This window comes from Eubalaena glacialis, chromosome 6, assembly GCF_028564815.1.
Source record: "Eubalaena glacialis isolate mEubGla1 chromosome 6, mEubGla1.1.hap2.+ XY, whole genome shotgun sequence".
NCBI classification, from domain to species: Eukaryota; Metazoa; Chordata; class Mammalia; order Artiodactyla; family Balaenidae; genus Eubalaena; species Eubalaena glacialis.
The window spans coordinates 68,496,371-68,513,033 of NC_083721.1; the positions used below are offsets into that span (position 1 = coordinate 68,496,371).

General features: G+C 36.0%; 1 protein-coding gene across 1 annotated transcript; it reads left to right on the top strand.

The window, feature by feature from the left end:
* The first annotated feature begins 1,612 nt into the window (after positions 1 to 1,612).
* ARGFX (arginine-fifty homeobox) lies at positions 1,613 to 12,095 on the top strand. Its single transcript, XM_061192735.1, is given in 4 exon segments — positions 1,613 to 1,619; positions 10,585 to 10,733; positions 11,524 to 11,935; positions 11,938 to 12,095. Coding segments are annotated over 4 exon segments (726 nt in total).
* The last annotated feature ends 4,568 nt before the right edge of the window (positions 12,096 to 16,663 follow it).

Here is a 16,663-nt window from a genome sequence, read left to right on the forward strand (position 1 = left end):
TTGAGGGGAAAAATAAGTAATGAATGAATAAATGAAAGAACAAACAGATGGATGAATGAGTAAGCCTTCGGTCATTTTGAGGAAGATGGTGGCAGGGGCGGGGGGCAAAGCACCACAGAGAAAACAAAATTAAAGTTCAACAAAAAGCATTAGCCAGAGTGATAAAATATATAGCATTATGGCTAAACAAACTAGAGCTCAGACAGTTAAGGAGATGACAGCAGTTAAAAAATATTAAGAATAGAATGAGAAGGTCTAATATAAATCTAATGGAAATTCTAGAAGAAGCTAGTAAAGATAATCGAAGAAAGGCAATGTTCAAAGAATTAATCACTCAGAAATGTCCATAATTGAAAAAACTCAAGAAAGTTTAGATTGAAGACATATAGTGAGACATGGACAGGATAAATACAAATCTTACCTAGACACTATGGACAAAGCACAAATCTTTTAAAAGCAACTAGAGAGTAGAGAAAGATTACCTATAAAGGAATAAAAGTTTGACTGTCAGCAGATGTCTCAAATGAGCTCTATACTCATCTAACTTATTATGCAAGATTGACAATGTAATCAATATATTTTCAGGCAAAGAAAGTCTTAAAATGTTTACAATTAATAGACCATCACTAAAAGAGCTACTAATGATGCTACTTCAGAAAGAATAAAACTGTGCCAAGAGGAAAAAGAAGGATGAAAAAAAGCAGTGATGACCAAAGAACTTGATAAACCTATGGTTACATCTAAATAAATATTTATGACAAAATAACAATGATGACTTTTAAGGGCATAAAAGCAAGTTTGATAACTGAGTCACTTTGCTGTACAGAAGAAATTAACAAAACAATGTAAATCAACTATACTTCAATAAAATTTTTTTTAAAAAGGCAAAACACTAGACAAAAGTAACACAAAAGACTGAAGATGGAGAATTCACTGTTAAAAATTCAAAGAGCATTTTATTATTTGGAAGACATATAGAGAAACAGATTAATGTTTGAATTTTTAAAGACAAGTATGTATGTGAAAAAATTAATGGTAATTAAATCTTGCACATAACTTACACACCATTGTGGGAGAGAGGGAGGGAATACAGTGCAACCATTCCAACAGAAGGCAGGAAAAGTGAAAAAAAGAAAAAAAAAAAACCCAAAACACAAAGATAAGGAAGTAGAAATCAATCCTCATAGATTACTAATCATTATCCTATCAAACATAAGTGGATTTAATCCATGTTAAAATTCTCCAATTGGACTGCTGTTTTAAAGAGACAGACCTATAACTTTAAATAATGCAAGAGTAAAAGTAAAGAGGTGGTGGTATCAAAAGGACACAGGAGCCAGCATAAATTGTTGGTCAAAGGTAGGGAGTTTGAGTATGAAGAGAATAATGACTCTATTTCCAGCAACAGTTATTTAGTCTCTAAGCATATTTTTATTGAATAAATAAATGATTGAATGAATGAAGGGTGTGACATTAGGGGTGTGTCTGGGTGGTGCAAGGGTCTGATGGTATCAAAAACTACGTTTAAATACAGGGTGTTTCACCATGAGGGCACACTGAAGGAACTGCATTTCCAGAGAGACACATCAAGAGGGCTTGAAAATGGGCAGTCATGACAGGTAAGCAGGGGGAGGGGAGGGATAGAAGGGGAGGGCTCCAGAATGTGGGGTTTAAGTGGTCAAAAAGGATTTAAAAGACCAAAGGAGCAAGATTAAGGATGCAGATCACTCAGCTCCATCCCCATTGGAGGGAGGTGACAGAGGGTTTTAAATTGAGGACAGAGGGTTGTAAATTTAGAACAGAGGGAAGATCTGATTGCCTTATGAAAGTCAGGGAGTAAATGTGAGACTCCTTATTACTGAAGGTGGTGTCTGCTTTGCAGAGCTCCCATACTTTCCCAGTTTGTGCTAGCCTGGAATTCTTTGAAAATCCTCATTAGACTATTCATCATTAGAAGCTCCATCAGAGCAGCAGTTTTTGTGTGTTTTGTTCACTGCAGAATCACCAGACAGAGATAAGCACTGGCTGTAGAAGGCAGGCAATAAATACTTGCTGAGTAAGTGCAGTACCCCTGGTGGCAATTCTGTCTTGTGCTTTCCATAGCCCTGATCTGGGAAAATACCCAAGTCCAGATGAAACCTATGCTTCTTTGTTTAATATGCCAGTTTTAGCTGTAGACCCTCAAATGCCCCTCCTGAGGAAGTGGGCAGGGGTTTAGATTCACACACAGGAGTTAGTAAGACCTGATTCCCAGTTAAGCTACTCTAGCTACCCAGACTTTAAGAACTTAACTTCCCTTCATTTATAAGAGGATGCTAACAATTGTACTTCTCCCCATGTGTTTGTTGAGAATTAAATGAATCACATATATGAAGCACTTAGGTGTCTAACACATGGAAAACATCTCCAAATATTATTATTATTATTACTATTATTATATTTAACCAGATATTTACTATTTCTGTGCCTCTTCATTCCTAAAGTTCCAATTTTCCCTTTAGCATGAAGAACTTTCTTTAACATTTCTATAGAACAGGACTAATGGCCACAGATCTCATAGTTTCTCTTAATCTGAGAATGTCATCATTTCACCTTCATTTTTTTTTTTAATTTTTGAATTTTATTTTATTTTTTTATACAGCAGGTTCTAATTAGTTATCTATTTTATACATATTAGTGTATATATGTCAATCCCAGTCTCCCAATTCATCCCACAACCATCTATATTCATCAGTGATATTGGTCTGTTATTTTCTTTTTTTGTAGTATCTTTGTCTAGCTTTGGTATCAGGGTGATTGTGGCCTCATAGAATGAGTTGGGAGTGTTCCTTCCTCTGCAATTTTTTGGAAGAGTTTCAGAAGGATGGGTGTTAGCTCTTCTCTAAATGTTTGATAGAATTCACCTGTGAAGCCATCTGGTCCTGGACTTTTGTTTGTTGGAAGATTTTTAATCACAGTTTCATTACTTGTGATTGGTCTGTTCATAGTTTCTATTTCTCCCTGTTTCAGTCTTGGAAGGTTATACCTTTCTAAGAATTTGTCCATTCCTTCCAGGTTGTCCATTTTATTGGCACAGTTGCTTGTAGTAGTCTCTTAGGTTGCTTTGTATTTCTGCAGTGTCCGTTGTAACTTCTCCTTTTTCATTTCTAATTTTATTGACCTGAGTCCTCTCCCTCTTTCTCTTGATGATTCTGGCTAAATGTTTATCAATTTTGTTTACCTTCTCAAAGAACCAGATTTTAGTTTTATTGATCTTTGCTATTGTTTTCTTTGTTTCTATTTCATTTATTTCTGCTCTGATCTTTATGCTTTCTTTCCTTCTACTAACTTTGGGTTTTGTTTGTTCTTCTTTCCCTAGTTCCTTTAGGTGTAAGGTTAGATTGTTTATTTGAGATTTTTCTTGTTTCTTGAGGTAGGCTTGAATTGCTATAAACTTCCCTCTTAGAACTGCCTTTGCTGCATCCCACAGGTTTTGGATAGTCGTGTTTTCATTGTAATTTTTCTCTAGGTATTTTTTGATTTCCTCTTTGATTTCTTCAGTGGTCTCTTGGTTATTTACTAACGTATTGTTTAGCCTCCATGTGTTTGTGTTTTTTACATTTTTCCGCCTATAATTTATTTCTAACCTCAAAACATCGTGGTCGGAAAAGATGCTTGATATCATTTCAATTTTCTTAAATTTACCAAGGCTTGATTTGTGACCCAAGATGTGATCTCTCCTGGAGAATGTTCCGTGTGCACTTGAGAAGAAAGTGTAATCTGCTGTTTTTGGATGGAATGTCCTATAAATATCAATTAAATCTATCTGTTCTATTGTGTCATTTAAAGCTTGTGTTTCCTTATTAATTTTCTGTCTGGAGGATCTGTCCGTTGGTGTAAGTGAGGTGTTAAAGTCTCCCACTATTATTGTGTTACTGTCGATTTCCTCTTTTATAGCTGTTAGCAGTTGCCATATGTATTGAGGTGCTCCTACGTTGGGTGCATATATATTTATAATTGTTATACCTTCTTGGATTGATCCCTTGATCATTATGTAGTGTCCTTCCTTGTCTCTTGTAACATTCTTTATTTTTAAGTCTATTTTATCTGATATGAGTATTGCTACTCCAGCTTTCTTTTGATTTCCATTTGCATGAATATCTTTTTCCATCCCCTCACTTTCAGTCTGTATGTGTCCCTAGGTCTGAAGTGGGTCTCTTGTAGACAGCATATATATGGGTCTTGTTTTTGTATCCATTCAGCGAGCCTGTGTCTATTGGTTGGAGCATTTAATCCATTCATGTTTAAGGTAATTATCGATATGTATGTTCCTATTACCATTTTCTTCATTGTTATGGGTTTGTTTTTGAGGGTCCTTTTCTAGGTGTTTCCCACCTAGAGAAGTTCCTTTAGCATTTGTTGTAGAGCTGGTTTGGTGGTGCTGAATTCTCTTAGCTTTTGCTTGTCTGTAAAGCTTTTGATTTCTCCCTTGAATCTGAATGAGATCCTTGCTGGGTAGAGTAATCTTGGTTGTAGGTTCTTCCCTTTCATCACTTTAAATATATCATGTCACGCCCTTCTGGCTTGTAGAGTTTCTGCTGAGAAATCAGCTGTTAACCTTATGGGAGTTCCCTTGTATGTTATTTGTCATTTTGCCCTTGTTGCTTTCAATAATTTTTCTCTGTCTTTAATTTTTGTCAATTTGATTACTATGTGTCTCGGCATGTTTCTCCTTGGGTTTATCCTGTATGGGACTCTGCACTTCCTGGACTTGAGTGGCTATTTCCTTTCCCATGTTAGGGAAGTTTTTGACTATAATCTCTTCAAATATTTTCTCAGGTCCTTTCTCTCTCTCTTCTCCTTCTGGGACCCATATAATGTGAATGTTGTTGCATTTAATGTTGTGCCAGAGGTCTCTTAGGCTGTCTTCATTTCTTTTCATTCTTTTTTCTTTATTCTGTTTAGTGGCAGTGAATTACACCATTCTGTCTTCCAGATCACTTATCCTTTCTTCTGCCTCAGTTATTCTGCTATTGATTCCTTCTAGTGTATTTTTCATTTCAGTTATTGTATTGTTCATCTCTGTTTGTTTGTTCTTTAATTCTTTTAGGTGTTTGTTCTTTAATTCTTCTAGGTCTTTGTTAAACATTTCTTGCATCTTCTCGATCTTTGCCTCCATTCTTTTTCCAAGGTCCTGGATCATCTTCACTATCATTATTCTGAATTCTTTTTCTGGAAGGTTTCCTATCTCCAGTTCATTTAGTTATTTTTCTGGGGGTTTATCTTGTTGCTTCATCTGGTACATAGCCCTCTGTCTTTTCATCTTGTCTATCTTTCTGTGAATGTCTTTCTCATTGTTTTGGTGCAAATTCTTTATTAAAGGGATAATGAGTCCTTTCTCTTTCATTTCCATAACAAAAGTTCTCAACTCTGATGCAATTTATTTTATCCATTTAAGGTTTTTTTTTTCTTTATTATTTCAATATAAACTTTTAAATATTAGTTATCGAATATATCTGGAATTGCTTTTGAATTTTGTCAGCTAGAGTGTAATTTAATTTCTTGTACACTAATGGCCACTTCTATTCCTACTAACTAGAAATGCCATCTTTCCATATCTGCTAGTGTTTGTTTGTTTGTTTTTCTATATTCTATTCTAGTGCTAAGTTAGCCTTTTTTTAAACTAATACTGTAGCATTCCATATGTTACCAATTTAGAGTATGTTTTGTTAGCTGGCAGTCCAGCCTATTTTGTTTTCTTTTAAAAAAATTTCTCAGATATCTTTAGATAATTTCTCTTCCCAATATTTTTAAAATACAAAATTGCACTCTTTAATTAAGGCTTTTAATTTATATTTGGCCATCTCAGAGTAGTTGTAACATTAGGTTGGTCAGTGTAAATAACTATGGCTCCCTATTGGATAGATACACCATCTTTACAGCCAAAGGTTAACACATACAAAGCAAAAAAGGCAACAGTTACTGCAGCTTAGGCCTTGTGACCAATTACACATGATTTAAAATTACTTCCCATCCACATTACTTGTCCACCATTTAACTTGTCCACCATTTAATGGATTATTGCAACCAAAGCGTTACACATGTGATACAATCACTAATGGGCAAAAATATGAAACCTGTAATATTTTGTATTGTAAATACACTCATGCACGAGCAAGCAAGGGATTTGCAGTGAGAATCTACAGCTGCAGAAGCCTGAAAATGATTTACAAAAATTGTTAAATCATTAAAATATTGTTTGAAAATATATACTTCTTGTTGCAGACTCCCGCTGTACATACAACTATAAACACTGTTCCCTGTGTAAACAATATAGGAAATGTATAACAAGACGTGAAAAGTCTGGACATTTCCTTCAAACAGATAGTAAAGGCAATGTCTTTCTTTTTTTTTTTAAGTTCTGCTGCCCCATTTTTTTTAATTTTTAATTTTTTATGAAATTTTTAAAGGTTACACTCCATTTACAGTTATTACAACATTGTCTATAGTCCCCATGTTGTATAATACATTTTTGTAGCCTATCTTACACCTAATAGTTTGTACCTCCCACTCCCTCACCCTTATAATACCCTTCCCCCTGCACTGGTAACCACTAGTTTGTTCTCTATATCTGTGAATCTGCTTCTTTTTTGTTATATTCCCTAGTTTGTTGTATTTTTTAGATTCCACATATAAGTGATATCATACAGCATTTGTCTTTCTCTGTCTGACTCCATTTAGTAATGATAATCTTTAGTTGCATTCATGTTGCTGCAAATGGCATTGTTTCATTATTTTTTATGGCTGAGTAGTATTCCATTGTATATATGTACCACATCTTCTTTATCCATTCATCTGTTGATGGACACTTAGGTTGCTTCCATATATTGGTAATTGTAAATAATGCTGCTATGGACATTGTGGTGCATGTGTCATAGCAGTCCCTTTTTATGCTTGATGAAACTGAGGTGAAGAGTTTAAACTGTTCATGATCACATTCCTAGAAAAGTACAGTTGATAAGTAAAATTTCTACTATTAAACATAAATGGTTCAGAGATTACTGAATCTCCACTCCACTTCTAGCCACTTATCTTAACAAACATAGTTCCTGCTCATGACAGTTCCATCTCAGGGTGAATCCCTCTCCTTTTGGAAAAAATAATTGCTGAAGATTACATTTTATTTACTTATTTCAACTTTTTATTATATAGAAAATTTAAAATATAAACAAAAAAAGAGGGGAGTTCCCTGGTGGTCTAGTGGTTAGGATTCAGTGCTTTCACTGCTGTGGCCCAGGTTCAGTCCCTGGTCGGGGAACTGAGATCCCACAAGCCGCATGGAGTGGCCAAAAAACAAAAAAACAAAACCACAACAGAATAGTATAATTTCATGGGTCTATCATTCAATCTTAGCAAGTATACATCTCATTTAGCATAGTGTTTTTGAGGTTCATTCATGTTGTGTAAAATGCATCAGTAATCCATTACTTTTATTGCTGAATGGTATTGCATTGTATGAATACAAAAAGTTGGTGTATTCATTCAATAAGGAGATTTAGATTGTTACCAACTAGGCAATAATGAACAATGCTGCTATGAATAGTTGGGTATACATCTTTGCATAGATGAATGTTCTTATTCCCTTGGGTAGATTCCTAGGAAGAAATTGCCAGATGGTTTTTCAAAGTGGCTATATCATTTAACAGTCCCACCTGTAATTTCCAATTGCTGTATGAAAGTTCCAATTTCTCCACACTCTTCCACATCTTCATTTATATATCTTCTTTGGTGAAAAGCTTACTCAAATCTATTAATTAGGTTTAAAGGATTTTTAATTGGAATATATGCCTTCTTATTTTTGAGATACAAGAGTTTATTATATATTCCAGATGCAAATCCTTTCAGATATATGATGTTTTCCTTCTGCCTGAAGGATGATCTGTAACATATCCTATAGTGCAGGTCTGCTGGTAATGGATTATTTCAACTTTTGTATGTCTAAAAGCATCTTTTCACAGATGACTTTTCTCAGAATGGTCTGATGAACTTTCCAGTGTATACCTGTTGATGTTTGGGGAGTTCTCATCTTCTTAAGCCCTGATGATTCCCTGCTGTCTTCCTTCTGCATCTTTGTGCACAGATAAGTGGGAAGCCACAGACAATCAGCAGCTCCAAGATCCATTTGATAAACACAAGAAATGAGGTGCCAGAACAGTCTGGTTCTTACACCAAGATATAGGCATAAATCTTTGAGGCAAAAAATTGTTATAGCCTTACTAAAAGGGATAATATTACAAATAAACACAGAAGCAAGCTGATAATAATTTAAGAGTATGTAAAAAGGTAAATACATACACAAAGGTTAGTCTTTTCCTTCTTTTTTATCACCTGTGAGCTTTTTATCTAATTTACTTTTATATGTTGTGTTTAATACACAAATAGATAATAAATTTAAAGCTTTTACCTTTATTTTTAATACATAATTAAATCAGACATTGTGTATATCATATAGGATTTAACATCTTAACTTGTAACATCTTTCTGCTAAACAGACAATATACAGTCCAATGAGATAGTTACATTCTTTTTTAATTTAATTTTTATTTTATTTTGGCCTCACCATGGCACATGCAGGATCTTAGTTCCCCGACCAGGGATTGAACCCACGCTGTGCCACCTACAGTGGAAGCGCGGAGTCTCAACCACTGGACCACAAGGGAAGTCCCAACATTCTTTGGTTCATATCAAGACTTTGAAATCCAGTGAATAATTTACACTTACCAGCATATCTCAATCTAAATGCTAAATTTTCATCAGAAATACTTACTCTGCATTTAGAGTTCATAAAATTTACAGGTGAAAGAGTAGATTCACATATGCAAGTTGTTCTAAGCATATTAAAAAGCTTCCCAATCACTGGATTGAATACCAGTGTTTAAAGTTAAATTAATTAAAATTCAATAAAATTAAAAATTCAGTACTTGGTGGAACTAGTCACATTTTTGTGTTTGATAGCCATGTTGGGTAGTGGCTACTATACTATACAGAAGAGCTCTAGAGAGTAATTGGGTGGCTGGGGAACAAAGATGGTTTCAAATTTATACTATTTCCATACATGACTTAACACAAATACATGAATAAAACATTGTCTTGTTTTAAAGCAATATGGTAACTAGTAAGTTGTAGAGATTGCAAATGCACCCCTACAGGATGAATGTGGGGGCAAAAGAGTTATCTTAATATTATATAAGTTTCTTGTAACTTAAAACAAAATTCCTAGTAACAGCATTTCATAAACATATTCCAAAAGTGCTGTATCACAAAAAACTTATTTCAAAGTAAAGATTATATGCCTGGTAAAACTACACTATTTAATTAAAAGAATAGGACAGACTTCCCTGGCTGTCCAGTGGTTAAGACTCCATGCTTCCACTGCAGGGGGCAAGGGTTTGACCCCTGGTCGGGGAACTAAGATCCCGAATGCTGCGTGGCATGGCCAAAAAAAAAAAAAAAAAAGAAGAGGATCAGAGTGTTGATGAAGATATGGCTATTTAAGGTAAATGCAAACAGTTTGAATAGAATACTTTTGTAAAATGTGAGTAGAAAAAAATCAATAATTATAAATTAATATTTTATGTATTTGATTTCAAATACATATGAACTTCAAAAATAAATTAGATACTATAAGTTTAGGAATATGTACATTTAAATATGTGATTATATTAAATATATTTGTAAAAGTTATTTCTGTGTATGTTCATAAGTGGCATTAGTTTTATAGTTTTGTTGATGATAGTGTTTATTCTTGTCTGATTTTAGTGTTGGTGTTAGGGACTTCAAATACAGAAGTGAGGCCCAAGTGAAGACTCTTCTTCCTTATACTGAAATGGGCATATAGCAGGAGAATTAGCACAACATTGCCTTGAATTCTATAACTTACTTGTTTTTTTAATGGTTACTAGTCCATTCAGTGTCTGCAGTTGTTTTTCAGCAAATTTTGGTAATTGTATTTTCTTAGAAAATTTCCTTTTTCTCTCCATTGCCATTTTAAAAAATATTCCATAATTTTTCAGTTGTCTCCACATATTTAGTTATGTCTCATTTCTTATGAACCTTTTCTCAGAGGAGCGAATAGAGCTTCAGAAAGCCTGGAGAAGAAAAAACCCATTTTCTAGATGAGATAGACTAGGTTCCTGAATAAATAAATGAGAAGAGGAAACCCATTTTGAAGAGTGTGTTATATATTCAGGCGCGGGGACATGAGGTTTTTTCCCAGTTTCTAAAAGAAACAAAATATGGAAAAGAAGACAAGGGAAACCACTGTCCACTGTCCTGAGGTTAGGCAGGGTAGACAGACTGGGTACAGAGAAAATTGAAGAGGTAACATTTCCTAGCAGGGACAAACTAAATTTCAGAAAACAGAGGACAGAGTGATGTTACACAGGGCTCAGCCTCCTAGAGTCAAGACCTGGGATTTTTATCTCCTAGATTCCAAGCCTGGTTGGGGGGAAGACATGGGAAATTCACAGTTGTGGTATTTTGGGGATTTGAGTGGGAAGGGGATCGTGTTAGTGTAACCACCTCCTCTCCATCTCTGCTCTACAGCAAAATGGAAGAAGCCTCACGAACGCACCTCATTCACACACACACAGCATGAAGAGTTGGAGGCTCTGTTTAGCTGCAACATGTTTCCAGATAAAAACCTCCAGAGAGAACTTGCTTTAAAACTCAACCTACCAGCGTCAACAGTAAAGGTCTGTCTGATCCTCTGAGGTGTGCTTTGAGCCCCCATCCAAATTACATTCTACTATTCAGCCTGGAAATTCCCTCTGTAACACAATAGTAGTAACACTTCATTTATTGAGTACCTACTGTGTGCTAGTACTGAGCTGGACACATTGTATATGTTGGCTTTATTATCAACCAGTTTAAAAGATGAGGAAAAGTGAGTTTCGGGAGCCAAGTGACTGGGTCACGGAGATAATACATAGTATAAATGGAATTAGAACTCCAGAGGTACGAAAGACCTCAAATTAGAGAAATGACTCTCATTCAGATAGACTTCTTACTTAGGAAGTTCTCTAGCAAAACCCTGCAATCATTTATTCACAACATTACCAACAGACAAGTAACTCCTCCAACATCTGAGTCTGCTAAGGCCCCAAATATTTGTTAGAATATTGCTCACTGAAGAGGTCTTCTAAAATAATCCTTGAAAATCCTTTAGTTCAAATTCTTCACCTCTCCCTACATCCCTGAACTTCCTTCTTTTCTCTAGAGTTTAGGACCCTTTCTCTGAACCCCCAACACAACCTCTGAGACATACCCTCCTTTTTTTTTCTTTCTTTTTCCTCTGGGGCCCAGCCTTGATCCCTCATTGTTCCTATTGACTCCATTCATACCTACCTCTGCTCTCTCAGAACTCAGTATCATAGTGATTTGGAGAGGACATGAGGGTTATAATCTGACTTTTTTCACCCAGGGGAAGCCTCAAACTCCTTCTCCAGTAACAGATCATAATCTCCTCTCTTCCCCCACTCCCAGATTTGGTTCAGGAATCAGCGGTTCAAAAAGAGGAAGCAGCAGTGGCAACAAGAGCAGCAATCACTAAAGCCACCAAACCAGGTCCTTCCAGCCAAAAATGTGCCCACAGCATCAACCAGTCCTCATTCTTTTCTCCCTGCAGTTTCAGATTCCTATAGCTCCCACTCACCTCAGCCCTTAGACCCTTTCCATTGGGCAGGGGACTCTATAATCACTGAGATTGCTACAAGTGATGTCCAAATGCAAGATCCTCAGTTGGAGAGGCTAGTGGCCTCAGTTCCTGCTTTGTACTCTGATGCCTATGACATAGCACAAATCATGGAACTGTACAGTTTTCCTGATGAGGATGAGATAGCCAGCTCTTCTTTCCACTCTCTGTACCATTATCTCTCACCAACAAGGCCCAGTTAGAATAGAATTCCTCTCTTAGCCTCTTTGCTGATCCAGCTGTAGGTTTATCTCCTGGGCAAACCTGCTTCAGTATGACAAGCTGGAGCTTTGCAGCCCACAGTCTAAGAAACAGCCTGGAATTCCAGAACCCCTTCAGTATGGTACACTTTGTATGTCACTGATCAAAGTACTAATAAATATCAGACAGTATTGAAAAAGGATCTTCTTGCATCTTGTACATGCTCTTTCCTTTGTCTGCTTTTGACTCAAATATCTGGCTCAGTGTTACTTTGATTTCCATGGAAATGTTGTAAAAACTAGGAGTTTCCCACAAATATAGCTAGTACTACACAATCAGCCCCACAATTCTCCCTGGAGAGGCCTTCCTAGTCCCTTCGATGGCCAATGAGACTCCAAAATTCCCTCTTCCCAAAACTATCTTTGACTTTTTAAAAGGTCAGTAGCATTTAGGGGTCATCCACTTTTAATGGCAGCAGGTTTATAAACTTACATTTCCAACAAACTTTTAGAATGACAGTTAAGCTAATTTTCCAGCTATATGATTAATGAACAAAATTAATGGCACTTCTCAAAACCAATAATAAACACATAATAAGTACCTCTCAATGAAAAATATAAAGTATCTAGAAATTAACTAAGAAAATTAAGACCTTTGTACAGAAAAGTTTAAAACTTAATAATGAACATTGGAAATGTTTTGAATAAAAGACATTTGAAGCCATAAAATAATCAATTTAACAGCGTTAAAATCATATAAAGCATGTTCTCCAAACACAATGGAATGAAAATAGAAATCAATAGTAGAAGAAAATTCAGGAAATTCACAAATATATGGATATTAAAAAGCACACTCTTAAATAACCAATAAAGAAGAAAGCAGAAGGAAAATTAGGAAATATGCAAAGATGAATGAAAACAAAAACACAATATACCAAAACTTATGGGATGAGGCTAAATCAGTGCTTAGAAAGAAATCTATAGCTGAAAAAGCCTATATTTAAAGAATAAGATCTCAAATCAACCTTTTTTTAAATAGGAGGGAAGCTGGCATAGTTATATTAATATCTATTAAATTAAACTTTAAGGCAAAACATTTTGTTGGAAGTAAAAGTATATTAGACAAGGATAAAGGGAACGTTTAACCTGAAAGATATAATAATTCTGAATTTGTATACATTTAACATATTCCCAAAATATATGAAGTAAAAATTAACAAAACTCTTGGGGAAACTTAACAAATATATAATCATAATAGATGATTTTATCCATAGGTCAAATGAATAAAAATTTTGTATGGCTAGAGATTTTAACTGTACAGTTAATAGGCTTGATTTAATCAAAGTATGTAGATTTCTGCATTCAACTGGTAGAGAATACACATTCTTTTCAAGTACCTAATGACTACATATTAGACCACGAAGCAAATCTTAACAAACTCAATAACATACAAACAGCATTCTTTGATCATAAGGCAATTTAATTAGAAGAAACTCCAACCTCTCCCTCAATTTAGAAAGTAAAAAGAACATTTCTAAGTGATTAATCAAGCATGGGAGAAATTAGGTGAATAATCTGGTAGCATACATTATATAATGACAATAACTGTATCAGCATTCACTGGGGGAAAGTAATAGAGATAGTAGCAGTAGCAGGTTTGAATGTCTTGTTACCCGTCACATTCTGGGTCATCACAGAGGGATCTTGCAGGGCAAGACTGCAGACCTAGGGTAGAGACATTGGCCCTTAGGTTGTGAGGTTTTTTGCTTACTGGTTTTCTTAAAATTATTTTTGATTTTTTTAATAGTCTTTATTTTTAGAGCAGTTTTCATTTCACAGCAAAATGAGCAGAAGGTACAGAGATTTCCCATATAGCCCCTGCTCCCACATACACACAGCCTTCCCCACTATCAACAACCCACACCAGAGTGGCCCATTTGTTATAACTGATGAACCTACACTGATACATCTTTATCACCTAAAGTCCATAGTTTACATTAGAGTTAGCTCTCAGTGTTGTACATTATATGGATTTTGACAAATAGGTAATTGTCATGTATCCACCATTATAGTATCATATAGGATAGTTTCACTGCCCTAAAAATCCTCTGTGCTCCACCTATTCATCCCTCCCTCTCTCCTAATCTCTGGCAACCACTGATCCTTGTCTCCCTAGTTTTGCTTTCAAATCAATAACTTTTCACCTTTAAGAAACTAGAAAAAGAAGAGCAAAATAAATCCAAAGCAAGCAGAAGTAAGGAAATAAAGGCTAAAGTGGAAATAAATGAAATAGAGAATAGAAAAGCAATAGAGCAAACCAATGAAATCAAAGCAAGCTAGATTGAGAAGAAGTAGAAAAAGAAAAAGAGGGAGAAGAAGAAGAGGAAGAAGAAGATGAAGGGGAGGAGAAGGGGGAGGGGAAGGGGGAGGGGAAGGGGGAGGGGAGGACGAGGAAGGGGAGGAAGGGGAGAAGGGAGAAGAGGAAGAAGAATCAAATTACTAGAATCAGAAATGGGATGTAACTACCAACCTTACAGAAATAAAAAGCACTATAAATAAATATGAATATTATGAACATTTGTGTAACTTTTATAATTTGTATAACAAATTAGATAACTTAGATGAAATGGGCAAATTCCTAGGAAGACACAAAATAGCAAATCTGACTCAACAAGAAATAGAAATGCTGCAAATAGACCTTTGACAAGTAAAGAGATTGAGTTAGTAATTAAAAACTTTCCACAAAGAAAAGTCCAGGCCCAGATGGCATCATTGCTAAATTCTACTAAATGTTTAAAGAATTAACAATCCTTTACATATTCTTCTAAAAAACAAGAGAACACTTCCTAACTCATTCTGAGACCAGTATTATCCTGATACCAAAACTGGACAGCTATATGTAAACAATGAGATTAATACATTCCCTCACACCATATACAAAGATAGACTCAAAATGCTTTAAAGACCTAAATGTAAGACATGAAACCATAAAACTCCTAGAAGTGAACATGGGCAAAACACTCATTGACATAAATCATAGCAATATTTTCTTGGATCAGTCCTAAGGCAAAAGAAAAAAAAGCAAAAATAAACATATGGGACCTAACTAAACTTAAAAGCTGCTGCACAGCAGAAGAAACCATAAACAAAGCAAAAAGACAATCTGTGGAATGGGAGAAAATATTTGCGAATGATGTGACCAAAAAGGTGTTACTATCCAAAATATACAAACAGCTTATACAACTCAATATCAAAAAAACAAGCAACCCAATTGAAAACTGGTCAGAAGACCTGAATAGACATTTCTCCAAAGAAGACATACAGCTGACTAACAGGCACATGAAAAGATGTTCAACACTGCTAACTATTAGAGAAATGCAAATCAAAACCACAATGAGATATCACCTCACACCTGTCAGAATGACTATCATCAAAAAGTCTACAAATAACAAATGTTGGAGAGGATGTGGAGAAAAGTGAACCCTTGAACACTGTTGGTGGGAATGTAAATTGGTGCAGCCACTATGGAAAACAATATGGAGGTTCCTCAAAAAACTAAAAATAGAACTACCATACGATCCAGCAATTCCACTCCTGGGTACATATCTGGAAAAAACAAAAACACTAATTTGAAAAGATACATGCACTCCAATGTTCATAGCAGCACTATTTACAATAGCCAAGACGTGGAAGCAACCCAAGTGCCCATCAACAGACAACTGGCTTAAGAAGATGTGGTATATATATACACAATGGAATATTACTCAGCCATAACAAAGAATGAAATATTGCCATTTGCAGCAACATGAATGGACCTAGAGATTACCATACTAACTGAAGTCAGAAGAGAAAGACAAATACCATACGATATCACTTATATGTGGAATATAACACAAATGAACATATCTAGAAAACAAGTTAGAGATGACCACTCACTACTTTTTTTTAAAATTAATTAATTAATTTGTTTATTTATTTTTGGATGCATTGGGTCTTTGTTACTGCACGCGGGCTTTCTCTAGTTGCAGCAAGCAGGGGCTACTCTTCGTTGTGGTGCGCAGGCTTCTCATTGCAGTGGCTTCTCTTGTTGCAGAGCTCGGGCCCTAGGCATGCGGGCTTCAGTAGTTGTGGCACGTGGGCTCAGTAGTTGTGGCTCGTGGGCTCTAGAGTGCAGGCTCAGTAGTTGTGGCACGTGGGCTCAGTAGTTGTGGCTCGCGGGCTCTAGAGTGCAGGCTCAGTAGTTGTGGCGCATGGGCTTAGTTGCTCCTCAGCATGTGGGATCTTCCCGGACCAGGGCTCGAACCTGTGTCCCCTGCATTGGCAGGCGGATTCTCAACCACTGCGCCACCAGGGAAGTCCCGACCACTCACTACTTTTTTCAACGTAGTGCTGGAAGATGTAGGCGAACAACTTACTTTCTCTTCTCTGTCTTCTCATCTGTAAAATGAGAGAGTTGGACTAAGTGATAGCTAAGCCTCCTACCACCTCTAATTTTCTCAGACTGGACTTATTCTATGCCTGATTTCTGAATTACAAAATCTTCCTTTCCCTACCATCCGGGAAAGAAGAGGGCCAGGAGAGGACAGCCACTTGTCATGGCAAGAAATAGGAGAAACAGAAACAGGACCACATGTCACTTGCGCAAGTTGCTGCCTCAGCCAGTGATAGGTTTAGGTGAAAGCACGGTTATAATTAGAGCAGCAGCGTGTCCTGAGTGCTCCACCAGCCACTG